The 27,896-nt window shown below is 42.9% G+C and overlaps 1 protein-coding gene across 2 annotated transcripts; it reads left to right on the forward strand.

Annotated features, from left to right (window-relative positions):
• The first annotated feature begins 799 nt into the window (after window positions 1–799).
• Window positions 800–27,493, forward strand: nherf1b (NHERF family PDZ scaffold protein 1b). 2 transcript variants are annotated; one of them, XM_067478529.1, is made up of 8 exons: window positions 800–1,763; window positions 6,841–6,938; window positions 13,485–13,521; window positions 18,254–18,424; window positions 20,588–20,741; window positions 22,964–23,007; window positions 25,667–25,786; window positions 26,255–27,493. In XM_067478529.1, exons 1-8 carry the CDS (start codon window positions 1,149–1,151, stop codon window positions 26,390–26,392), a joined length of 1,377 nt encoding a protein of 458 aa, XP_067334630.1. In that variant the 5' UTR covers window positions 800–1,148; the 3' UTR covers window positions 26,393–27,493. The 2 variants fall into 2 exon arrangements, with proteins under 2 accessions (XP_067334630.1, XP_067334631.1); XM_067478530.1 differs by lacking the exons at window positions 6,841–6,938; window positions 13,485–13,521 and having other exon boundaries at window positions 804–1,763.
• Window positions 27,494–27,896: the final 403 nt, after the last annotated feature.

The raw sequence follows: 27,896 nt of genomic DNA on the forward strand, positions 1-27,896 counted from the left end.
TCTTAGCCAAAAACGTAGAATCCTGCCTTGATTTTTTTTTTTTTTTTTTTGTTCCAGCAGCTTCCTGCCAGACTCTATTTACACAGGGATGTCACTCAGAAAGGGTCTGGGTTGAGTGGCCAATGCATAGTGCTTCAGTGGAACTATGCATGGGTTAAACAAAAAACCTGAATAAATTACTGGAAAACATAATGGATGTAGATGCTTACACACAGATGCGCTAATCATGATTTGATGATCATGAGAGTGCATTTGTGTGCTACGGGTAGAGACTGGTCCAGGTCTGAGCGTAATAACTGAAATTATTCAGTTATGCATATGTCACAAGATGGTTAACTAATTTGTTTGGGACATTGCCCTATAATCCCCCATTGTGTGCTACGGAGTAGAACTGAATAAAGTCACAGTATTACGTAATATTCTGTGTGAGAAGTACACAAACTATACTCAAATAAAAGTGCTTTGCTAAAAAAAAAATACATTTACTTCAGTACAGTACCACCTCAGAACGGAAGAGTGACCGGATTAAAAGGGGGGAAAATACTTGTGTGTGTGCAGGAAGTTGCCAAAGACCTGGGCAGTAAAAAATACAGATGATGCATAAATGGTCAAAATAAAACTATGACGTATAAAACAGACCCCTCAAAGTCATGAAACGCAAATGGTGACTCATGTTGGTTTAATCCAAACCTTGCCTAGTTAATCATCCATTTCCCTGGACAGTCCCCGGTTTGCATAAACCAGTCAGCTGGGCTGTTCCATGAACGCACCTCCCTCTTCCTGAGTGGCTAGTTCTACTTTTGTCGCCACGCCGAAAGCGACGGATCGAGTGCTGCGTGAGTGTCAACAGCCTCAGGTCAGGGCCTCTCGTGTGCGCGCAGGACTCTGTGGGATCAGCAGGATTCAGCGCAGCTTCGATCAGACCAGAACCTGCTGCCGAGGGCGAAAGAGGACCAAGAGCAGCACAGTTTCCCACGGACTACTCTCCCCAAGAGGGCGGGGGTTGAGAGGTTTTTTCAGGGGTACCACTCATTCACCCCCCACCCCCACCCCCCACCCCACTCCTCAGCAGCATCCTGAGCGGGTCTTCTAGTCATTTCCACTGTGGACGAGCAACAGGTTGAGCAGCAGCAGAAGCGGCGGAGTGAATGCGACCTAAACCGAACATGCCGAGCAAAAGCCAGTATCTGCGCCCCCGGCTGTGCACCCTGGACAAGGGGGACAACGGCTACGGCTTCCACCTCCACGGGGAGAAAGGTAAGACGGGGCAGTTTATCCGTTTAGTGGAGCCCGACAGCCCGGCAGAAAGCTCGGGGCTCCGCGCAGGGGACCGCCTGGTGTTCGTCAACGGGGACGACGTGGAGAACGAGAGCCACCAGCAGGTCGTGTCGCGGATACGAGCCACCGTGGGCCGGCTGGAGCTCATAGTGGTGGACCCGGACACGGAGCAGCTGCTGAAGAAACACAACTTGAAGTGCCTGAAGGAGTATGTGACCGACGGTGTCCCGTTACCTTTCGACGAGGAGGAGGAGGAGGAGAAGAAGAAGCAGGAGGAGGACGAGGACAAGGAGGCGGTGGTGGTTGTGCAGGAGGATAGGAAGGTAGAAGAAACGGGGAACGGGGATGAGAGGCACGCAGAGCGGGACGAGGAGGAGGAGGAGGAGGAGGAGGAGGGGACGCCCAGGGAGAGCACGCCGGTCCCGGACAGTAACGGAGAAATCCACCAACACGTCGAGAAGAAGCTGAGCATCAGTAATGAGAAGGTGAGTCTAAGGGGAGAATCTCCCCCCGACCAGCTATGGATCTGATCTGTAACAGGAGCGTAGGGGCAGCTGCACCCAAAGGGCACAGACAGGTGAAGGCCCACCCTTTTATTCAGGTCTTTTTAGACTGTAGGGACTTATTTTGCTTTTGGGTCTGTTTAATATTCTTATATGTTTGTGGCCACTTGATGTCAGTTTCTTTCTCTATTTTGTGTCAGTTTTATTGGTTCTTTGTGTGTTTATGTGTATGTCTGTGGCCCAGGGGCCTGTGCCCAGTAGGCCCGTGAAGTAAATCCATCCGTGGCTGCACCCACATGCCTCTGGCTGCCGGGTGTTTGTGGGCAGGGTCAGCTGGCTGGACATTTGTTGGGGGTGAGAGGACAAACAACCCGGTTCAGCTTCGGGATCCTAAAACAGACCACACCAGACCACGACCCACCCTTTAGCTGGGAGACTGTAAACCTCAAACTGCGTCTCACTCAAAGATCTGATTTAGTTTTTAAGCAGAACAGACCCAGTGCTGTATCCTAATAACAAACATAATAAACTATGTGACATTGCTAAACCCCCGACAACCAACAGCAGGAAATGCTTTAGTGTCTTTTTATGTACTAAATTAATTCCACCGAATGGATGTTTTTCCACCTTTGATCTTTGTCTGTAAAATATTGTGGTTGCAGTGGCCACTTGTTGTTTTGTCTCTCTGTGTGTGTGTGTGTGTGTGTGTGTGTGTGTGTGTGTGTGTGTGTGTGTGGCTGGGGGCCAGGGTTCATAACAAGCACACGAGGAGAAGAGGTTCCCTCCAGTCTGGAACATCTGTGCCCCTCGCTGCTGCATCCTCGATGTTTACCCCGGAGGCTGTTTCTGTCTTGTCTCTTGTCGTACTGTAGGTGGGAGTGAGGTGGGGGAAAGGATCATAATGTGCAGCCATACCCCCATACCCCCCCCCCCCCTTATATGACTCAGCACACTCTGTCTTGCGCTTGTCTAACAGCATGCCAACAGTATCCAACAGCGTCCATGTGCTGTCCCCATCTGATTTGATAGAGGTGAAAGACACCAATACTTACTTAAGATGGAAGCAAACAACCTGCTCAAACATTTCATCAAAATTTTTCTGATTTCATTTTTCTGACTCTGTAAACACGCTCCTCTCTACAACCCCAGTAACCCTGGGCGGGTAGGAACTACAATTACTTCTAACCAAGGTGGCATATTAAACCATTCAACTATACACACAATATTTGAATATAATAATAAATCACTGTAGCTGAAAAAAAAAGGAATTACTATAAATATAAATTAATTGAATTTAATCCACCTGTCTATATGAGCCATGTATATAATACAAGTTTGATAAATGTCAGCACAGTAAACAGTAAAAGAAAACAATAATATACAGTAATTAGGGTTATAGCTTCATATTTATCATAGCAACTGTTATCACTATACATAGGCCAGAGAATAAACATATTTCTAAAGCTTTCTACAAAGATATTAAATTTGAAGTGATATGAAGACAAGGAAAAAGCACAGAAAAGAGGATTAATCCATAATTTAAAAAAGAAACTGAATAATTTCTGTCAAAGATTGAACTAAAAGCACTGAGCACTTGTTTGACTAGTAGCTGAGCAGCCGTAGACATTAGAGCTGCATTTAGCAGTTATGGTTATTGTAGCAGGTATATATGTTTGGTCCATAAAATCTCCTTCAAATGTCTGACCAACAGTCTTAAACCCAGAAGATGTGAATAAAATGTAATAAAAGACTGAAAGCTGGAAATATTCAAATTTTCAAAGCTTTTTTTTCTGAAACATAAAAAATGGTTGATTAAGTATTTTTTTTATTGGTTAATAGTTATTCAAGACATTTTTTATTCTTTTATTTAACAGACACTAATGTCTGCACACTGACTGACAACATGAAGTAAGTACATCACCTGTGACTGAATTGTAACATTGCCATCGCTGAAGCTCTGCTGCGTGCAGCACAGTCTTTTCGTAATAACTCTGCAATGGCAGCTTTCACTTGGCCAGTACATGCAGGACCTTTAGGAGTCAGGCCCACACTCGTGCACAGCACTTGAGGTTTTTGTTGTTTGTCCTGGGAATATACAGCGATTGTTCCTGTGTTTACTCTCGATACTCTCCACAGATGGCCTAATGGAGCTGGGGATGTGCAATTCACACTGGCACGCAACACCACAGGGAAGTGGCGTTGAAACAAACAATTGCAGGCTCCTAACAAACTCATTTTCACCACTTGGATTTTCATTTTCAACAGGCCCCCTGAGTTTGTCGTATGGAGCATAAATCCCTCCATGAATCATATTAAGCAGTGGGCCCAGTAGGGACAGTGAGATTATACAGGCTGAAGAAGTTAAACAGGGACTGAAGACACACTAGAGTGTGTGAGAGCGTAAATTGGACTCGTGGGATGCAGTTTAGAGTCTGCAGCGTCTCCGTGATGCAGTCAGAGGGACCTCAGGGTGTGTTTTGCATTAATTCCACTGTTTCTGGAATTTTCTCCCAACATCCTGTACAGCATTCCTGTGCCCAAGCCACACACACACACAAACACACTGACTCACACTCACGTAAAGCCACGCGACACCGGTTCATCCGAACGCCGACTGCCTTAGTCTTCTTCTTCAAAGCAACACAAGAGAGGGTTCAAGGAGCAACGCCCTCCCCGGAAGCTGGCCAGCTTTGCTGTTGGTTGCCATGGTTATGCTAGTGATGCGTGCCCAATCCATGTGGAGCGTATATACGTATGTGTGAGGATGTAGGTGTGAGTGAGACAGTGCAGAGGAGGTGCGAAAAATGGATGAGCAGCGATGAAGGTCAAACAACGGGAGCGCAGCACAGGAAGAAAATAGGAGCCGCTGTCGTCACCGTGGAACAAAACACACAAAAACACATCATCCGTTCCAAAGGTCGTGGTCTGGTTTACCAGGCGGACAGTAAAATCTGTACTCTGCAGTTGTCGAGTGGGGACGAGGAGCAGTGATTGCTCTCTTTCAGCTTATGTTCTAAATCCAGAGAAAGAGTTAACATTCGTGTCTTTTCTGTTTTTGGGATCCTTGTATTACATCTGGGCGGAATTATAGTACAACATTTCACAGTTTTTAAAGTCTTGAAACATTAGATTTTGCTTCCTGGAATCCTCATGCTCACACTGGTCCTGTAGCAATGAGGGACAAAAGCCACAGTCCTCCCTCAGTAAGTTAATCTGAAGACAAAGTAATGCATCAACCTTTCGGCTTAGTCGCATTAAAGAGGCTATGTGATGCATAATGTTAGGCTTTTATGTTTCGGGGGCCTGACGGCTCAGTGGTAGAGCAGGGGGTTGGGATGCCAAGGCAGTGGGTTCAAATCCCGGCCACCTTGTTCCCGAGCCCGGATAAAATGGGAGGGTTGCTGCAGGAAAAGAATCCGGTGTGAAAACTCATGCTGAATCAACACGCAGCTCTCATGTCACCGTGGCAACCCCTGAAGGGAGAAGCCACTGATTTTTACGTTTTTGTGTATTAAGTCGATCTACTAAATTCATTTTGCCTGACTTGCTCGACAGTTCCACACGAGGATTATTTTTCTTATGACGGGCCTTCACTTTAGCTCATGTCTCTTTAACACCAGCCCAGGTCCCCCTCTGTTGCGATTGGCCAGCTTGCCAGAAGCCTGCCGTGTGGCCGAGCGGAGTTGCAGAACAACTTCCGAGCCAAACCCGAACCATGGCTGAAAAAAGATGTGTGTGACTGTGTGTGTTGGTCGCTGTGATCGTCCAAAACAGAGGTCAGTTTATGGAGGGTCGACATTCATACGCAGGACTGTTAGGAACCTTTTTTTTGAGAGGTTCCAGTCAAAGTCACTTTATTCAGTCACCAGTCATGCACTGGATTTGACTACAGAAGCCTCTTACAAGCATGAAATAGTGTTTCAGTGTTCATATGTGCACCTGAATACTGTTTTGAAAAACCTTTTGGGACTTTTTTTTTTTTTTTTTTAAGGAAAGCACCTGAAATCCCTAAAAGGTTTTGGTTTATTTCATTGTAAATTAAATATCTGTGGGTTTGGAACTGGTGGTCAGACAAAACGAGACATTTTAATTCATCATATTGCGCATATAACGAAAAGGGTGATAGAACTGTTTTATTTTATATGCGAAGGTTTTGCGAAGGTCTTCATAAAAAAAAAAAAACAGCTGTTAAACTTTATTCTTCAGACACTGTGTTTCATCACTGTTCTTAAGTTTTCTTCTGTGCTTCACTCACGGTGAGAAGTTTTTTGGGAGTCTTCCTTCATGACTGCCCGCTGCTTCCATAAGCCTGTCTTTAAACCCTAATTACAGGAGAGTGTGTGACAGATGAAATTGACTGTGGCTAGATGAGATCCAGTACGTGTTTCTAAGACTGTGTGTGTGTGTGTGTGTGTGTGTGTGTGTGTGTGTGATAGAAATCGTATCTGTCATAGAAGCTTGAAATGAGACACGGAGGAGACTTTTTATGTGAATCTTGATTTGTCGCTTGCCTCCTCTAGTCTGAGCCTCTAATCTGCACAGTTACACAAAAGCGAAGAGCTCAAAGCCTTTGCTTGCTTGGCTCTTTTCACAGGCTTTTACATAGAAGGCGCAGTCCTGTAACTGCATGGGGCAACGTGTTTTCCCTAAACAAATCATCCACAAGCTGTTGTGTGGGAGGATTCAGTTTCCATTTGTATAATCTCCACTGTATTACCTCTGTTGCACTAGGTTAACTATTTAATTTCTTTTTTATTGGCTGATGATATCTCACTGTTACACTCCAGTTGAAGCAGACCCCAAACTCCCTTTTCAAGGCTATAACCCTCATGCATTAATCCTGCAGTTGGGTTTGCTGTATCTGTGTTCAATTTATCAGAAAGCAACATCTGCTTCATTTCATGTCGCCGTCTGTGCATTGTCACATTTATTCAGCAGGATTGATGTTCACCTTTAACTTTCCTCCGGCCCTTATTCGCTGATATGTGATGAAATCTTTTTTTGTCATTGTGTTAATAGCAGGAACACCCGTGTTTGATGATTATTTGTCATGCATTAGAAGCAGATGGCCACACCTAACTCGCCAGGATGGCCACAGTGTGTTCCTGACTTCCTGCTGCTGTCTACAGGAGTACAAGCTTCAGCACAAGACTGCAGGTCATTTGTGCTGTTTTCCTGTCATTGTTATTTGTGGAAGATTCCTCCACCTCTCATTGTCTCGATTCTCTTCTAATCCCCCCTTTCTCAACCTGCAGTGAGGGGCCCACTGTACAGCCGTTTATAGTAGGACAGTAAACCCCAGTTTAAAGGTGAAACAAACGACCTCATCATCACTGTGCATCTGAGGAATAATGGCAGCTAAATGCCTGCAATGAAAAGAAGATATACGGCATAATAAAATGCACGGCTCAAAGCAAACAGCTGATTGTCTGCTGTTCATCACTGTAGCCATTGTGTTGGAAAGCACAGTGCATGTTACTGTGTTTGTGTGACGGCTCATACTGTATATTCATCCTTACTCATTCTGACCACATACTGTCATCTGACGTCTGCACGTACATTTGGGCATGTGCTGCTTCATGTATTTGTTTTTTGTGGGTGTTTCCACACTCGTGTGCACGTGCATATCCGTGTGCATGTGCGTGTGATAACGTTTGGAAATCGCCCTTTGCTCCCCTGCCTTTTGTTGATTGTTGGCCTGTGTCTTTCAGGCGAAATTGTCAACAACATGACAAGGCAGGGCGGAGGGTTCACTGTGTGTCCACTCTAATATTAGTGCATTCATAACATGTTTCCTTATGCTCGGTTTGTTTATCAGAGCCTGTGAGTGTAAACCCAAGTGGTTATGGCCAACAAGTACGAGCTGGGTGACGGGATTGACTGGGGAAGTGAGATGACGACGGTTTGTTTGCCATCAGAGATTTTGCCTCAGCCTTTAGTCTGAAGAAGTTATTTAGAACAAGAAAAAGAATAATTGATAGATTATTTTGTCAGTAAAAAAAATAGTGAAATTTTTTTTTATTTATTTGCCAGCATCCAGCATACCTGTTCAAATGGTAATCTATTACAAAACAATCAAAGGACAAAGAAGTAATTAATTATTAATTAGAATTAATTAATGCATTATTCTGGCCTGTAATGCATGAATTAGAAATACGTACTATTTAAGCTAAACTGCAATGTTGCCATGAGCAAAATCCCAATTTCTTATTTAAAACAGCTTCATTATTCCCAATATATTTGATAAACTTCAGGGAATAGTTGCTGTATCTGCGTGTGTTTAATATTGTAGTTGCCTCCCCACACTGTGGCATTAACAGAAGTGTGTATGTGTGTGTGTGTGTATAATGGGTGGGAATCACAGTGAAATTTCCCGTACAATACTATCATATAACATTGCCCGAGATAACATCAATACTACCACACATGCAGGGTTTTGCAGGGCAGTCACAAGCAATAAAAAAATAGCTCTTCTAATATCCTCGAAAATACGCAGTGTATTATGTAGCGCTAAAAGATCCTAAAATGATATGCCAAGCATGGTAATATTAGGAAGTGTTGCAAATTTTTTGGAATTCTATAAACTAAACACGATATTACCAATTAACAAGTAAAATATAGTGTTTTCGCTATAATGTTGTCACTAAAATGTTTTCTATTTCCTGAAACATTCTGCAAAACTTAACGTGGACTTAATATGTCGTGTAGTTTGTTTGGGTTTTATGAGCCTTTTGTACTTAGACAGCGGAAAGTGAAATTCTAGGAAATATGGGGAAAGAGAAGCGAGGAGGTGGTATGCGGCAAAGGTCCATGACCACACTCGTGGTCAACGTCTTGAAGCCCCTTGGCCTGCAGGATGCCCCCAGAATCACCCTTTTAAACAAACTCAAGGTCATATACTGCGTGTTGTTTAAATGTCAGACATAAAACGGCAAAAGGCTGAGCTGCCGGAGGCAACGGGAGTAAAGACAGTAGCTGCAACCACATCACATGAAGACATTATAATGGTTTTATCGATTAAGGGTGCAACACATAATTAATGGCAGCAGTATAATATTTGATGTCATCTTCACAGCACTCTTTTTCTCTCTCAGTGACGTCAGAACAAACAATAGCACCACTGTCCCACCCCCAAGGCCAAGACTACCGTGGCCTAGGTCAGGGGTGGAACCTGAACCCTCTGTGTGTGGGTGGGTGGGTGTCAGCGTTGCTGGTGATTGGGTCCCATGGGATCCTGGATGGAGGCTCCATAGTGCCACATTCCTTTTCCCTCCCCATTCGAGTGAAGGTTCACCACCCTGGCCGGACAATGCGCCGGAGGGCCGCGCCCTGCCCGGGGGGGGGTGGGAGGCAGACAAGGAAATGATTCGCTGTTGGCCTTAAATAGACTGACCCCCCCTCCCCTGTCCACCTCCCTTCCTTTCGTACAAGACAGAAAGACCATGAAAGGGGCACCGCCAAGCCAGAAAATGAATTTACATTACGCCAATAAGAACTAAGTAAGAATGAGAGAATGACAGTGGGTGTAATAGTGGCTAAAATGAGTAGAATGGCCGGGATTACTGCTCGTGATACAGCAGGGAGTTTGGACGTCTTACGAGAGCTTGTTTCTTCACGTCAGAGGGAACCAGGCATCTGATCAGGAGGCCTCCAGGGTTCCTTCCTCTGCAGACATTCTAGACTCACACAGCTGGTAGTAAGTAGGAACCAGGTTAGACTGGTAAAAAGGGTTGCAAGTTGATGAGAGTGTATATCTCATCTGACCTAAGTGCCCACTTCTCCCGGAGAAAATGGAAATCGCTTAGCCTGCTGCCACAGTCTTACAAAAGATGGATGAATAGATGGACTACAAAACTATCCTCATCAGCCTCTGCTCTGCTGTGTGTTTGGCGCTAACTCATGGTAACACCTAACACGTTAAAGGAAGATGATGAACATGGGGAAACATCTAAGTATCAGCATGTTAGTGAATGGAAATGCAACTACATGCATGTAGCGGTCCCCCATCCATCACATAAGAAACAAGATTTGAGAGGCTGAGAGTATGTTAAATAATGAAACGCAGCAGCAAAGTGTATTTCAAGTGCAGGGCCAGGACTTATTCTCGCCTTCTTGCACCTCCATTCCTCACCGACATTTGTTTCCTCCAGCTGCTCATAAAGCGCACAATCAAGGCAACTAATGCTCAGCGTGTTGTCATTTTACCTTTAAAATAACAAAGACGTTCTGACGCTTTGTGAGACTTGATCCCCTGCGTGTTTTAAGTATCTCAACGTCCCTTCTGTCTCTAAATGCTAAATGCACTTTCTTACATGAGACACCCATTAGCGCGGTAAGATGAGCCAGAGAGGAACTGGAAGTTGTCGTGCTGATGCATGGTTCAGGCCTGTAAGGGAGGGAGGAGGGTCAGGGACAGGAAGACTGGCTAAGCAGATAAAACTTGTTGACTCCTTTTAGTAAGAAACAGGGTGAGAATCGTCATGATTTTAAAAGCTGCAGGGTGGGGCACCTTGCACAGGACTCTTGAGAAAAGGCACGAGAAGCTGGGTAATTTTCAGCAATCTCGATCAGGTGTTTTTCTGCTTATCGTGACAGATTCATTTGGTCTTATCTGTGTTTATATTCCTCGGCTGTGATGAACCGTCAGCAGAAGCTTTTTCTCTGATGGCTTTTTAGAGCCAGTTTGTCCCATCCTCAAATGGAATGGGGGACAGTAGGGCTCTTTGTCCCCCCCCCCTCTCAGCCTGCTTTGCAGCTGGTTCAGCGGTCCAGCTTGAAACCCAACACCTCTGTCCTCCCTGGGAAAGTGGTGTGCTCTGTACAGGCAAGAGGACAAAACATGTCCTGTGGTGGTTAAAAAGGAACCAGGTTTGCATCAAACATTTAACAAGTCCGTCCTTGACGCTGTTAATCTCCACTAAAAACAACACATGACAATCACAAGGAGAGTGAGGCCAACGCTTTGTCATGTCACTGAGTAACCACAGTGCCTGGCAGGTTGTCGTTCTGGAGGTTTTTCTTTGTGCTGATCAAAGAGGCCAAACTCACGGGATAGCTGCCCTCTTCTTATTACAGCACCGGGGGGGGGGTGATGAAGTACGAGGAAGACGGAGACAGACATGAAAGAGAGGACGCTTGAGATGACATTTGTGCATGCAAATCTAAGCTGAGTGTGACACTTTAGCATAATCAGCAGACGCCGTAAAAATGTATTCATGTAGTCTTTTTTCCCTGGGCATGTCTAACAAAAAGCCCACGAGCTCTGCAGGAATGACACGAGCACAGTAATAGCACTAAATGTGAGCTCCTTTACCAAGGCTTGTAGTTACACATTGGCACTCTGGCTGAGCATGGGGAAGGTATGAAGCAAATGGGAGGCTGAGTGGCAGAGCTGCCGCCTCTGGCATTTCTCTCTCGCACACACGCACACACTCGGCTCCTTCCACGACAGAGACCACATCGCTCGCAGCGACCGACACGCCTCCATCGAACTGAATCAGCACAAAAGCCTGGCCGATTGTAATCACCGGCGGCTGAGTCAGAGGGTGATAAACGTGATGGCAGGTGATTAAGAAGGTAGTTGGTTGCTTTTAAATACTCTTTGAAGGGCTTAGAGGATGCAAATGAGTCAGTGGGACCCCCGAGGCAGGAACCGTGACGCTGTCTGCCTGCGTTCTGTTAAAGCAATTATAATGTAAATCAGGTCGATTGCCTCCTCCTACAGCACCTATAAAGACCAAACAAATGGCCTCCACTGTACTTTGGATTTCATTTTATTATGTTACACATTAAACATGCCATCATTACCTGAGTAACATCAGCACTGTTTTCTTAAATTCATGTGCACAAATCTGCAACAAAACAGCAGCCACTCAACATTATTACACACACTTCAAATTATACCCATGCAAAGTGGCCATTAATGTTTTTTATTTTTATTTTTTTTAGCAGACAACTTTCTTCCATCACAGAGCTGTTAGCAGGGCTGTAGACCCTTAGTCCAGTTTGAATATTGGTTTCTTTTGTCAGTATTATGTGCCGTTGCCATTGTCACTTGCACCATAAAAATTCAACCTCCATTTCCTTTGGTTACAAAAAACCCAAATATGTGTTTTAAAAAACACTCAGCTAGAAATTGTTCTATTTGACATTTTGAAATTTGCTGTATCGTGTTGGCATCACGGGAGTAAAGTCAATAGCAAGACGCTGGGATTTGACTTACAGCAGACGTGTCAGGTTTGCATGCAAGTTGAATTGTGCCTCACTAAACCTAGAAATACAGTTGCTGCAAAACTCGGTAACAGTCGGAATCTTGGAAGCACAATGACAAACTGTGCTGGCGCAGCAGATGAAGTGAGTTTGTGCGACGGCACTGTGACTCAGAAATGTGTTTTGGGAATAGTGAAACGGGCCACGCTCTTGTGCCGGAGTGATTGCTATTCAAAGCACCTGCTGATTTTTACTTGCCAAAGTCTGCACAGTAGAGATAGAAACTACACTTAAACACTCAGTAGAGGATGCAGTTAAAGAGCTGCAGACGCTCAAGTTGCTGCAATAGTTTTGCCTTTGTGGGAACGAATTGAGCTAAGGTACTTTCTACATGAACGAAAGTGGGGTTATTTCTTACTCAATGTTGTATCTTGCTAAATTAGTTTGTCAGTAAAAATGTCTACAGTTTATTGAATATTAACGTCTGTGGACCAGTTAAAAAGCAAAAGTCAGTTGAACACACACAAAGTGTTACCATGAGTTAGATCCGTGTTTTGGAGCTTTTGAATCACAGTACAACTTACAGTACATCATGGGTTCATGATACACTGTGACATGGTCAGTGCATCAGAATCTGTGCTGCAGAAGATCAGAACAAATCATCAATACTCATGTTGGATTGTGGCACTTACTGCTTTGATTTGCTACAGTGTGTCGCACAAAATTTGTTTTTGCATTTGAACAGCCATAAAAATGAAAAATGGAAGGAAAATCTGTTAGAAAGGAAACCAGTCCAAGAGGCAAAGTCTTTGCACTGACTCATAGTTGCACTCTGATTTTCTATTCAATGTAGTACAGTCAGTTTACACCTAATGGCCCTGCAAAACTCAAGGGCTGCTTGCAGGACACGTCAGCAACACCCACCAGACCAGGGCACCAGGAATGCAGGTTTTTCCTGGTTAAAGAAATGCGGCTGAATGGACTCATCTCCGAGCAGCAAATGAGAGTGCAGCATCCTTATTGCTCCATTCATCGTCCTTCAGGTGTTGTTTTTGTATTTGTGTAATGGTTGTAGCCATTATCAGCCCATGTTTTCCTTGGAGAGATGGGTTATGACACACACTTGGTTCCATTAGACTTTGTGGTCTCTGACAAACTTAAGCGACTGAACACACTGTGAATTGCATTGGTGCTTAACCAGCTGGATTATTCGATTGGTCCACCAAATACAAGCCTGTTACTGGACAAAAATAGTTTTTTCATTACATTATTGTGTAAATTCAATAAAATCTGTTTTGGGGGCCTGTTTGTTGGTGAATAAAAACGGCAAAACTTGAATCTGTGTGACATTCTATTCTTTACTTTCTGATATTAGTAATAGATTAATAGTCACATAGTCCCATCTGTATCTTCTACAAGCCCCGTCGTCTTGTCTGGCTCTGTGCATCATAACTTAACTCACTTTTTCTTTCATTTCTTTTCCTTCCGCATCAGAAGAATTTCTCTGTGGAAACATTACTTGCAGGCCAAGGTAAAAATCAGTAAGCTTTCATTAACATTCTTTTTTTTTTTTTTTTTTTTTTCTGGTTTAGGATGAGTCTAAATGTCATTGTTGTTGTTATATTTGGGAGTTCATCCACAAGTCAGTTAGTTTTCTTTATTTGAAACAAACATTTTATTTGAGATTAAAAGTTTCTTCCAACACGGTACAAATGTGTGCACATGTATTTTTGTGCATATGTTTGGGCGTGTTTGTATTTTGATTGCTCTTTCATGTCCGGATGTTGAGCCAGAACAGAGGGAAGCTTTTTAAGGGAAGATGCGTCAACAGTTCCTGTTCAACACTTCCCCCCCTCAAAGGGAAAGTTCGTGTCACATAGAAAGTGTGTCCATGTTAAAAGGCTGTATTTCTGGGCTGGGAGGAACTGTTCACACAATAGTAGGCCTCAGTTGTAGACGGGTCATGACAAAATGGGCAGGTAAAAAGGTCCCCGATCCACAGTATAGGACCCACCACCTAAAAGACAAACAAATCAACTACAAATGAAGCTGTCACATCTTTAGTAATAATTCTGTGTATTTGTTTGGTTGTTTTGCGTCTCGTTTTGCTCATTTGTTTCCTTTTAGCTTATTTTGTGCATCGTTTTGGTCTCGTCACGTTTCATCTCTCTTTCTAAACCTTAGGTCATTTTGCTCATTTTGTAAGATCATTTTTTGCTCCTTTCCTTTTGTCTCTTTTTACAGTATTTTTTTTTTTTTTTTTTGCAAACCTTTTTGCTGCTTTTTCATCTCTTTTTGGGCATATAGCATCGTCACTTCACATTAGGCCTCTGGGCCAGTGCCCAGTATTGGCCCATTTGCACCCCAGCTGCAGTATGTGACCTAAAGTGATAAGACATAAAATAAAATGCGAGAACAGAATGTTTAGACAGGTAACATAATGTTCTGCTTATGTCATTTTACAATAGGAAGTTGAGTATTTCCACAGCGCTTTTTTACATATAGTGTACTCACTGAGCTTTTAGGGCTCGTGTGAGGAAGTACACAAGTGTTCCAAACTCAAGCTGACCTTGGGCCACGGCTAACTCTGTCCAAAATGAATATTTAGTTGTGTTTTCAGTGTAAATTGGGCAAAATTAGCTGTGCATATTATTCAACAATAGATAATGTCATTCAGTTTATCATTTTTCGTCACAATCCTCCGTTGACGGTATGTGGAGGAGTTGTAACAATTTGTAAATTACAGAACGTCCCTCGGATGTTTTGTTGATGGCTGATATGTTTCAGTATATCTACAGGTCGTTCTGTGACTGTTGTTAGGTTGTAGCGTTAAGGGGAACTACGGTGTATTTGTTGCGGTTTAACAAGAAATACTAGCAACATGAAAACAGAAACACAAGCCTACACACACACACACACACACACACACTTTTGAGAAGCAGTGGGTCCTTGCTTCCCCTCATGTCGTATGTGTGTTCAGCAGATTCCATAGTTTTCAGACACGTGTGGAGATTCTTTTACCCTCCAGGCTATTTCCACACAAGTCTTCCTCTACATACAACCAGATCTACAAAACTGGTTGTTTCCCTGAGTAATTAGGAAGTGTAGGTTGTGTTTTACCGTTACGGTGTCCTCTAATATTTCGGTTTTAAGAGGTCCTAAAGTACTTACATGTGCCTTGGTTTTGGATTAACACCTTGTAATTTCATTCGTGATGGGAACTGGACTGCCATCACACAGCTAAAGTAAAAGAGCAGTGTTTGTTCATTTCAGGCATTTAGAGGAGGGAAATCCGTTATAAGAAATGTTTAATTCAGGCTCCACAGCAGTTAAATACTTGCTAAATGAAAAGCTATGAAATACTGCAGGTTATGGTTTAGTCTGTGCTTTTTTTTGTTTCTTTGTCGTTGGCATAAAGAATGTGTCTGTACTAGAAGTTTGGGAGTAGCACTTCAGAAGGTGAAGGACTAGCAATCAAAGACAGCCATTTTACATAATCAGTTTCCAGTAAGATGAGGCTGCAGTTGTTGAGCAGTCATCAGGAACAGAGGATGGTCAATGTGCATCAAATGGGAACGGCCTCATCAAATCAGCCATTCCGAGGCAGCGTGTGGCAGTTTACCCATTTTGTTTTAGCCCTGATGGCATCATGGCTCTACAGGGATGGCAATTGGTCTGTCAGTCAGTCTATAGCGGTGTCTTTTGTAGACCTGGTGTGTTTGCGACTAGGCTGCCCCCTTTAAAAGGCTGAATGCAATGAATGCGGTCTACTCTTCCCTGAAAGCTACCTCGCAAAAAGGGCTCCAACAGTGGATCCCTCACAGCATGTCCCACAATCCTTTGCATTTTTGAATTTATGTGAAGTTGGTGGCTCACTAGCTACCAAAACAACGGGCCAAGTTTTGATTAAATGTGTTAAGTGCCATTAACTTGCCTTTTTAAAAATACGTCTTTACTTGCCCATATCCAACGAGGATCAGCTGGTGATGTAATAAGGAAGTTGTCCATAAATCTGGCTTGCAGCCCTTTTGAGACACAGGTGATTAGTTTGGTCCAGGATGAAATATCTTAACTGGATGGATATCTATGACATTTGAGCCATTGTTCACAGTAATGGTCTTCACTTTTCATCCAGCACCATCAGACAAGTTTAATTAAACAAAGACAGACTATGACAAAAAAAAAAAAAAGCCCAAGAACCCCCAAGAATTAAGGACAGTCTCTTTGAGATTAGTGCTAATTGGCATAACATTGTCCACAGTCTTCAGAGCAATTGCACTTCACCGACTTGGAGCATACAGTGTGACATTGTTAAAAATAGAAAGGTCATCAGTTGCGTAATGATGTTAGTACATTTCAAGGGTGGACCCAAGTGCACATCTTGGAACAAGATGAGGGGGAAGTGTGGCAAGAAAAACTTTATAAATACAAAAGGGAAAGAAAAGACAAGGTAAGACTGACAAAGTCGCTCCAACAAGGACAAAAACTAGCAGAGTTGCAGATGGGTAAGGTACAAAATCAGGAGGTTAACATGAACCTGAATGGAAAAACTAAAAACTTAGAACAAACTCAAATTTGGAAAAATTAAGAAGCATCAAAAATGCACACATACCTAAAGAACTAGGAACAGAAACTACCTGCAAATCAAAAATGTGCACACAGAAACGGAACTAGGAGACAGGGTGGGAACAATAGTCCACAAACAATATTCAGGCACTGGCAGCAAACTATGGGGAGATCTGGGTCTAAATAGGGAGGGGAACAGGTGAAACTAATCAGCACCGATGAGGCGTCTGATGTGCCTGAGATCACGAGAGAACAGGAAAGAGTGGCGACAAAATAAAAGTCTGGGACAGGAAGTGAAGCTGGCGGAACATGACAAAATGGCCAAGGCCAGATCATGACCTTTGTGTAATTCATTTTATTTTAACTGAGCTATGTGTCTCCATGTGGCAAAGAGCTGCTTCAAACACATGACATAACATCACAGCAGCTGATTTAGGCTGTTTGTCTGACGCGATTGCAAGGTCAGCACAGGACTGACACATTAAAGTAAAGCATGAACACACAGGTTCTGAACTTCCTGTCAACTTTGTGTGGGCGTTCACATCGGTATTAACACATTCTGTTTCCTTATTTCTAAAAGGTTTAATTGGAAATACGTGTGAATTATTCCTGGACATAGGACAAAGCGTGATCCATGAGAAAAGTCTTATTGTTGGGAGAAAGAGAGACGTTCATTCTTGGCAGAGATGGGAGTGGTGGGTGTTGGCTTAGAACAATCGGCTTACATAATCCGGTGAAGTGACAATCAGTCATTGCTGGTGCCAGTTTGTTCGAGAGAGACTATGTTGAGTCAGACTTTCTCAGTTATGATATTATATGTCCGATGTCCAATGATATTATATGTATTCTTAAGTAAAAGTAATCAATCATACCCCATGCCAGCGTTTTCTGAATAAAAAGAGTCATTCACTCTGACTTATTTGAAGAGTTGGTTCATTGTCTTTAAGTTAACAGTTGACAGAGGGCGGGAGCTCGCTGCTGTTGTGGAGGGAGTGTCAGGTCAGATTTAGTCACGGTGACAAAGATTAGCCTGACCAGGAGATTATCCTGTGCTCTCCTGTATTTCTCTGCGCTGTCTTTGATGACAAAGCCACTAAAGGTCCCTCGGCTAAATAAAGAAACTGCTTCATCCATACAGAGGAAGGGAGGCTCTGGGACTAAGCTGGAGTTTTTTCCTGGATGACAATACAGCTCTAATTCTTCCTGCCATCCAGAATTGGGACTGGATGGGACAGGGCAAGGGGAGCCGGTCAGAGGTCAACGCCCACCTTCCATTGTCCTCCACGGAGCCTGGAGCATGCGGGGCTGCCGACCAGACCGGAACCGGTCCCTTCCTTTAAAACTCCCCGTCGACCTCCTCCCCAAATTCTGCACAAACCTTCTCCGCAGCCCTCCAATCAAATGCCTCCAAGACCCTCTTCCTTCCTGGTCAGAAGCTGGAGTTTAGTTGGGACCAATCTGTAGCTTCAGTTTACTTAGGATTGTTAAAAACACATCAGCATGCAGCGGCCACCTGCATGTTCGGCCTCGGCTTTATATTCATGGTTAACGACTCCCTGGAGCTGTCTGTAATATTTGTGCCTCTAGTTCTTCCTGAGCAAACACCCATGGTGGAGTATTTTACAACATAAAACCCTGGCATGTACTCGAATTACACGCACCGTTTACTAACATACCTGTTTTGTCTTCTGTGGCAGGAGGTGTGCACTGAACTGCGGCCACGTCTGTGCGTGATCCAGCGAGGGCCTAACGGATACGGCTTCAACCTGCACAGCGAGCGGGCGCGGCCGGGCCAGTACATCAGAGCCGTGGATGAGGACTCTCCAGCAGAAAGGGCAGGCCTGCTCTCCAAGGACAGGATAGTACAGGTACTACTGAGGTCAAAGTACTGCAGGACCATGCAGGGCTGTAAGGCAGTACGGTGTCCAATAAGGGACAAGATGTTTTTACTTTAGATTTCAGTTGCATCTCGATAAATCCCGGGCAGTGTCAAGGGAATTTCGTTTTTAACTTGAACTTTTATAATTTGAAGTTAAAGTGCTTGAGAAGTAACTGATTCACCCAAAAATAGCGTGTCCTGATTAGTCTGCCATACTTCCGCTCCATTCAGCCTGAAGTGATTTTTTTTTTTTTTTTCAGAAGACGAAGAATGGTGTCCTGTATTCAGGCCTCAACCAGCAGCCCGAGAGAAAAACTAAACAATAAGCGTTTTGGCTTATTTCTACTGTCGTATAACGGAATTAAAAGTAACGCAGTACAGCGTCAAATACTTTAGTAATCACATTTACAGGTAGATTGTTTGTACTTTTAGGATCCCCGTTAGCTTTTACAACAGCGGCTGCTCAAAATCATTCCTAAAAACATTACACAAAAAGGTATCTATCACCACATCCATCTGAGAAACACAAATGTACATCCGCCAAATTGGAATAAACCATGAGTACGTAACAGACTTGAACCAATTGAGTCCATCAAAACAATAATCAAGATAATACTAATTTAAATGCAAATCAACAAGACACTAACTGAGAAATAGGTTGTGAAACGCAACCAACTTTAAATATTTTGGCAGTGATATTAAGTGGTTCTCTGATTAAATGAGGCAGTTTATTCCATTAAGCGGAAAGAAATTACTTTTGGCAAGAACTAAGTTGCAGTTAAACTAAAAAACTAAAATAATAGCATATTTATTAAGTATATTTGGGCGGAGTTGTTGATGAGGCTTTCTTCATAAAGGTCTGCTGAAAACTCAGAAGTGGCGGGTTCTTTTCCCAGTTCTCAGAGGAATGTGATATAAAGTAACAGCTGCTGTGTGGGGTCTTAAATCCCCCAGGGGATGTGGGTGTAACTGTCGCTGTGAGCGGCCTCACGCTGGAATAATCAGCTTCTTAGCTGCTCTGGTACCTGCTCTGCCAACTTTGTATTTTTGCCGAGTAGACTGGTCAATACAAGGACGTGTGTGTTCACATGGGAAAACTCCTGAAGTAAACGGGCAGTTACAATGAGAAGCAGCACATTTTCTTTAAGATTGCTACGTTTGATAACTTTGGAAAAGACAGTGAAAAATGTTGTTTTTCTGGGACTTTCCAGTCTGCCACAGCGTTTACACATCTGTATTCCATTGCACTCTTTGTAGATTTCACAACCACAAGGTAATGTGCATACGCTCCATACAACTAATTATACTACAACAGTGATTTAGTCAGCACAATGAAGATCTCTGACTCATTCAGTGAAGTGTTTTTTTTCTTTTAAACGTAGACAAACCAAAGTGGCTGCATGTCCACTAATTAGGAGCGTCGAGCTTTGCTGCTTCCAAACACCAATTAGTGACATTTTGCAGCTGATCGCGTGACTGACTTTACAGAAAACACACAGATGTAAATGAAGAAGAAAGATCAGTGCAGAGTCATTAAGAGGCTTGAAGATTTGGGGTCTGTATTTGAGTCTTGTGAGGGTTTTTCAAGTCCCTGAGAAGGGCCCCAGACAGCCACAAAACGCCCCCTGAGGAGAAGGGCCCTTTGTGGGGAGCGGACAGCTATTGTTACTGCTGTTACTGGCCGTGCAGTTATTGTCCAGCTTCCTCTGTGGGACTGGCTTTAGACGTGCAGGTCCACCCTGTGACCTAAACACACAGTCTTAGAGACATTTCTCACATGCTTTCCCATGGTTACCTTGTCCCAGAGGGAGCCACCTGACATGTGGGGCCTGCTGAGTCGTCATAAAGTTGTGTCACACAGTGAAGTAGCACAAATGTATTAAATACAACTTTAGTAAATTTGGTTGTTAGTGAGTGGAAGATTGTGTGAGTGTGTGTTTGTATGTGGACACAGGATTTCCTGTCCTTGAGTCTTTGGTAGACAGCGTGATAATATTGAAAAAGACATTTTGATAAAAGAGTTCAGGTCAGTGTGGAAAAAAAACATAGAAGCCCCCCCCCCCCAAAAAAAAACAATAGCAGAAGGATTCTCACTCATGGTACAAGTGTGAAATAATGTAAAATAATGTCTTGTTCTTGTTGTCATCCTCAGGTGAACGGCGTGTCAGTGGAGGAGAAGAGCCACTCCGAAGTAGTCGCTGCAATTAAAGCCGGTGAAAATGAGACCCGGCTTCTGGTGGTGGACCCCGAGACAGACGCCTTCTTCAAGAAGTGCCGCGTGACGCCCACCTTAGACCACGTGACTGGTGAGAGGACACGCATGCAATTTCACGATCCCGACATGCCAGAGCAAGTCACTCTTTAACTGCACTTGTCTGTCAAGAGTTGAGTGAATTGAGACAATTACCCCGCAACGTTTCACGCCAGGTTCACTGTCAGGAGCTGCACTGCAGATTAAAGTCTGCCGCACAATCTCTTGCCCCTGCTTTTCTTTCTCCAGCTTTCCTCCTCTAACTGTATCCTGTTTTCTTTTTCCTGCCAAGAAACACAGACAGACTGAGACTCTAAGAGGCTTCCTGCCCAGCCCCCCCACCGCCTCCACCTTGTGTCGATGTCCTACAGAGACCTTTTAAACCTAAATAGATCAGATCGGACTGAGTTAATATTGTTTTGTAATGTGTAAAAGCTAAAGCAAACACCTTTCGCGCACACCCCCAAAACAATTGGATAGTTTCACACAAAACACAGTAAGACCAACAAAATGGCAACTTATTGTTTCAGCCGCATCATGTGGCCTCCACCGGCCTTGTCGAACCTTCACTGACCGAAAGCAGAGATTATATATAGCCTCCTTCTCTTTATAAAGAGGTGTGGACATCCCAGGAGCCGGTTGCTCAACAGACCTGACATTACACGGGGTCTTGGGGGTGGAGCCACTAAAGCCTGCAGAGGGAGCTCTAGTACAGTTTAGTGCTTTATTTTCCATGTGATATTCAGGCAGGTGGTATGTGTGTTCTGAGGTTGGCCACTAACATTATCTGGCTGTGCAGGTAGTGTTAGTGTTGATGGTTTGGGTTTTTGGCCAGTTAATCTCAGATAATGAATAATATAGGGGGCACTGTGAGTGTCAGTGGTAGAGCATTGGGTTGGGATGCAGAAGTATAGTATATAAAACAATGTATTATAAATGATATTAGATCAAATCATGCATTCATGTGTAAGTATCATCTTACTGCTGTAGCCGCTGGAGGCGAAGCTACATACTTTTTATAGTTTTCCAATATTTGCCATTTTTGCTCAATATGAAGAATATTTATTTAGCAAAGTAATTACTGATGAATTTTCTCTCAATGGACCAATGGATTGATCAACTTATTGCTGCGATTTGGTCTTAAATTTCTTTGCATACTAACAAAAATATTTTTTATCTTTGGGCCTTGAGCATCTATTTAAAACACGGCTTCAAGTTCACCAGTGGTTTATCGTACATTTAAAGCAATTACATTCGAGAGATTGACATGAAAAGTGGCCAGAAGCTACGTGTCTACAGGACAGTAAATTATTGTGAAGTAAATAGTAGCACAACACGAAAATGCTCAAGTACGATAGCAAATGTACTGCTAGTATCCAGTTAGCTCTATCAGTAAGCATGCAGGTGATACTCTGTGACCTCTGCTCTGCGATTTAATGCAGCGAACTGTTGCCGGGCAAAACTGATCAAGATGCAGATGTTTTTTTAACTTCCTGGGCTATTGAACGCTGCAGTGTTTCAGTCCATGATGAAAAATAATAAAGCACTACAGGGGAGAAATTCCTGTGAGGGGTTTCCCAGGTAACTGCCTGCACTTCACACTGGGCACTGGCTTACGTGACTCGTACCTTCAACACACACACACACACACACACACACACACACACAGCACAGCCTCTGTCTCTACACCCCAGCCAACAAGCACCTTTGTTTGGTTTCTAAGGTGCTCACTCTGAGTGGCCTCTCAGGCTTGCATAGGCTTCTCTTTTGGAGTCAGGGACACACACACACACACAGAAAAATACCTGACTTGGAGGCTAACTTTAAGGATATCTACTAAAGCAGCTAAAAGCCCTCTCTGGCTGTGCAGACGATCAGACAGATGGAAGGTACGTGGTGTGTCAAACTGCGATGATGCTTGTGTGCAGCCACCAACTCTCAAAAACAAGGTCTGCTTTCAAAAATGCCGTCACACTGTAGCCATCTGACAGGTAGATTCACTGGAAGATGGGGGACCAGGAGGAGCACCATCTCACAGAAGATGAACCATGTGTGAATAATAGATGGTCTGCTCATACCTGTGCTATGTAATAGAGTCGGTGTTGGTGGAATGAAAGGTGAGCTGCAGATAGACTCTTGATCTAGCTGAGTGGAGCTCTCTGCTCTGATGGTGCAGGACCGAAGGGCTGTTCAGTAGGTTCAGGCAGACAGCAAAAAGCGTTCTTTTTTTTTTTTTGGAGACCATGACTGATTCTCGTATCATTTCCATGCCCACAGGTCCGTTGCCAGAGCCCTTCACCAATGGAGGAATGGAGGAGAAGGTAAGATTCACCAGCAGCAAGTATCTCACACATAGAAGGAGACATGATGCTACTTAAATGGGGGCAGAGCTCAATTAGGATCTGGAGAGTCTCTGCTTTCTGACGGAGCTGTAATATTTCAGACTCCTGCTCAGCATTGACTGCCCACCAGGCCAAGGTCGAACAGTGTTTGGAAGTAAGCAAGTGTTTTTTCTGGTGTGGCTTGCTACGTAGGAGAATTAGGAGGCCGTTGGAGTGAGTTATTAATCAGAGAGACGTGTACTGAACGGACTTTCCTGTGATTGTCTCCGTGTTGTAGTGTTCATTGTGTGGCGCTGAGCAGAAAACCCCACCCGTGCTGTGCTCCGGTAACTCTGCATTATTTGAAAGGACCCAGGACAGGGAGTGTGTGTAGAACGAGAAACAAACTGTCAAACTGCTCGACTTGAGTTGAAGCTGGAAGCTTGAGAATGTAGCAGCTTCGTGTTAATCCTGCATAATCCGAGAGACACCAGCCTCCACTCACCATAGAAGCAAGTACGCACACTTGCTGGCTTTAGGAATACTTCAGGCGGCTAAAAGTAAAGGCTGATATCAATCTCATGTCTGCAAATTAGAAATGAAACTACTTGGGACACAAAGTCTAGCTCTGTCTGAGATTACTAAGAATGTGAGTAGCAGGACTCGTGGAGCTCACTAATCAACATACTGTATCATATCTCACAACACAACCACATTTTACCCACAATGTGACCACATACAAAGGCAGTAGACAGAGAAAAATGGCTATAAATTTGCTTGGGATGGTGCAAATCGATGCAAAGGCGCATCCACACGAGTTTGAACTGGAGCAAAATATTCAGGCCTGAGGCTTTAAAGTTGTCTTCATACCTGTGCACAGACTAAATGAAAAGGGAAAGAGCGGTCTGAGGTCAAAGGCTGAGCTGAAGACCTCTGAGCAGTGAGCACGGGGCGAACGAAATAAACAGGGAAAACAATATTTTCTGTCAGTTTCAAAAATTATAACTCACTGTGTTACAGGAGGTTACATACTGAACAAACTATTTCCTGATTCCGAGCATTTGTCAGGAAAACGGCGGAGGCTTCGGGAAGTTACTGCTGTCGGCCAAGAAATAGTTTGGGACAAAGCCCCCTTTAATGCACGTCTACTGACATTTGCCTTGTGCCTTCTTAGCTGATAGCTGCCTCATAAGACTACTCCACGTGAACACGCTAGACTTTTATGTAAACTCGGTGCTGATAAAATAATACCAGCCTTGTTTAACACCACAGCACAAAAGTGGTCGGCACGAAAACCCCTGTGTTGCGGCCTTCTGTTTGGGCATTTGGCCAGTTATGCTAAGTGAAGCCTGACCCCGGCTTTCCATTCCCCTGGGACTATATGTGCAGCAGCGAAGCAACATGCTCCACATATTGATGCATAACAGATGCTGGTAAAGAACGGACGCAGAAATCTGGGGATCATCACTGATGACCAACTGCTTCACCGAGCACTGTCCTCTGTCTGGAGGCCAGAACCTACCTTTCTAAATATGCAACCTCTCTCCTCGCGCAGGCGCTGGTCATATTCCATCTCGATTACTGCACCGCGCGCATAATCAAACTCCTCCAAATGATCCAATGTACAGCAGCACTCTCATGTTTGAGAGTGAGGACACACACCACACACTGTTTAGATGTGGTCGCCCTTATCAGGTCTGAAGCTCTAACTCCCTCCTACGTGGCTTCACTTAATGACATCGTTCTACCTAAACTACCTCATACAGGTCTGCAATCCGTCCCACCCACTGCACTCTGCCAAGGAGTGGTGTATGCTGGCCCCCACACCACACGCACAAAAACCCAAGCTCTTCAGCTCAGTGGTCCCACGATAGCGGAATGAGCTCTGCACAGTCAGCAGCCTCACTGCTAATATTCAAAAAGTGCAAAAGTTTTTAACAACCGAACTCTTCTGCAAATTCCTATACACTTAACCTAATTTAAAGATATTCTTATTTGTCCTAAATACAGAAAAACAAACTGTGGGGAAAAATAAATGCATAAATAAATAGTTGTTTACACTATTGTAATCTATCCCATAAAATGTATTTCTTTATTTTATCATATTCATTTATGTGTTTACTGTATTTGTGCTTTATCCTTTACTTAGGAATTAAGCCTATACTAAAATATGAAGGAGCATCTGTTCTGTATTAGATCAAATAAAGAAAACATGATTTCTTTTAAACATATTATATTAATACAATGAAGAAAAATGAAAATCATCATCAATCAAAATCATTTAACAAAGTAAACACAATATATTCTCATTACTTAGACATGTTTTCTCTTTTGCAAATCAGCAACATGCCTCAGTGAATTGTTGGAGTGTAAACAGGCTTTAATAAAATCAATTACGTGTTTGAAACCAAACTGTCATTTCACCGAAGCTTTTAAGTAAATTTGTGCTCAAAACACACCGAACTTCTTAAATCCAAGGCTGCCTCCATGTGGTGCAGACTGGTGGTGCACCGAGGCTGGAAACAGATTATTTTACATTCACACCTGCTGTAGTGTGCTTCCCTATAAAAGGAAGAAAAGACGGTCAATATATTGAACAATTTAAAAAAAAACCAGTACAAAGCAATGAAGCGAGGCTGACGAGTGTTTTTGTTTCCAGGTGAATGGCAGTGGGACGAAAGACACGCAGAGGGATTCAACGCTGTCAGTGAGTCCTTCTCCATCCAACGCCTCATCCAACACCTCGCTCACAACCCCAACCACACACACCCCACCTGAGGTATGTCACAGTCTCCAGCCAGAGTCAAAATACTACAAGAATTTTATTTAAGAATAATATTTTCAATAAAAATACAATGTTTATTTTATTTATTTTTTAAATAATGGAGAACAAGTATAAAGTAAAGTAGAAAATATGTTAATAAAGCTGAGGCCCTGGGCAATTCTTTGTAGGGAAGTCATAATACTTCTTGTCTGAAAGTCACGGAGCTCAGTTAAGACACAGATTGACCCCAGTGAAAAAACCCTATAAGGCCAACAACAGACACAAAATAACCACAAAGAGGAAAAAAAATAACCAAAAAGAGATGATGATGAAAAAAAAAGTACTAGCACCTGAAATTTGTATTTAAACACAGTATTTGTAATTTGTAACATTGTCTGCTGAACAACAGTCTTTTTATGTGCAACATGTTCTTGCTCAGCTCAAGTTTCTGTCGTCCGTCTCCATCCGTCTTTCATTCCTCAGGGTGTGATCGCAGAGGCCATCCCAGCTCTCAACCTGACGCTGCAGCAGGTGAAAGAGCTCGCACACCAGAAACGCTCCAACAAGAGAGCCCCGCCGATGGACTGGACCAAGAAAAACGAACTATTCAGCAACCTATAGGGTTTTTCAGATCACATACATCACACACACAGATTTTTATTATAAAGATTCTTACAAAGAAATATCCGGGAAAAAAATAAACTATCACGATATTGGCAGCAGACAAAAATTCAAGCCATTCTGTAAAATATAGATTTACTGCTATTATTCCTCATGTTATTATAACGCAGATATTATATTATATTGTACATGTATAATGAGCTACTAACAATGAACGATGCCAATGAACGAGAACTGGACCATGTCAAAAATGTATGTTTGTGCATGTGTGAACAGGCTTTTGTTTTGTGTGTTGAGTGTGAGACGGCCTGCGGAGGAGTCATAATATGCGTATCCATATTTGTAAAAGTTTCTACTAACATTTATACTAAAATTGAAATGTCTTCTGTTAGAACAACAACAGGACCTGCCGCATACTGTAAAACCAGCCTGACAATCAGTGACATCGAGTGTCTGACACAGGACAGAGTTGAAACAACCTTGGGGTCATTGAATTCAATGTTTTATTATTGTAGTTACTTAGTAACCTTCGTACATGTCACGTGTTAGAGCCCTTTTATGATCCCACATAACATTTTTTTAGAAATCATTTGCAACTTTTTTTTTTTTATCAATTTGATTTTTTTTTTTTAAATATATATGTACTGATGGCTTTAAACTGGAAAGATTTGTATTTTATAGTGGGTTACCTAATGTATATTTTTACATTTTTGATATAAATTTCACTCTATGAAATGACATTGAGGTCATCTTGCACCATCCATCTATACTTTGTCCCGTTACACATAACTGTTACACTGCAGTTTCTCATGAGGGATTTACAGCCGCCTTATTCTGTCATCATGTTCGCTGTCAAGGGCTCGTGTGAAAAAGTTCGCATTTTTACCAAATGAACACTTTTTTTAAAAATTGCACCGGGAAAGTGCTTTGTGAGATCTTTGCTATCAGTGTCTTAAAATGATTAATTCCATAACATTTATATTGTGTATTTGTCCATATTTCCAGTATTGGAAACAGATAATGATGAGTGATTATGATAATGATGAGTCTGTAGCTTGTGGGAGTGATTTCTATACTGTCATAAATCGGTTGTCAAAACAATATCTGGTGGACTTTGTAATTTCTTTTTTCCAGTTATCTTAAATACATTTTATTAGTGAACTCGAACCCCAAATAAAAAATGTCATGAACACATGGCACAAATACTGTGTTACCAGTGTCACTGCAAATGTTTACTAAAGTACATAAATGGTTCACTGGATATGTCAGAAAGTAGTTATATGGTTACAGGTCTATAGTGATGCAGAAGCCACAACTCTCTGCAACATAGAAATAGTTTCCTTACTTTGAAATGTAAAAAAAGAATTTGTTGTAAATAAAATGTGGCGAAGCAGAAATGTAAAGCACAAAAAATTAGAAGATAAATGAATTAATTAAAAGTTCCTAAATGAGCAGAATACTTCCATCCATTACTGTAAAATATAACTCTTTGGATTTGGTTATT

The sequence above is a fragment of the Channa argus genome, chromosome 15 (genome assembly GCF_033026475.1).
Source record: "Channa argus isolate prfri chromosome 15, Channa argus male v1.0, whole genome shotgun sequence".
Lineage (NCBI taxonomy): Eukaryota > Metazoa > Chordata > Actinopteri > Anabantiformes > Channidae > Channa > Channa argus.

Coding starts and splice junctions, on each gene's coding strand:
- nherf1b (XM_067478529.1), top strand. CDS start 1,149: ATGCGACCTAAACCGAACATGCCGAGCAAAAGCCAGTATCTGCGCCCC. Junction 20,742..22,963: donor CACCTTAGACCACGTGACTG/GTGAGAGGACAC, acceptor CCATGCCCACAG/GTCCGTTGCCAGAGCCCTTC. Junction 25,787..26,254: donor CCACACACACCCCACCTGAG/GTATGTCACAGT, acceptor TTCATTCCTCAG/GGTGTGATCGCAGAGGCCAT.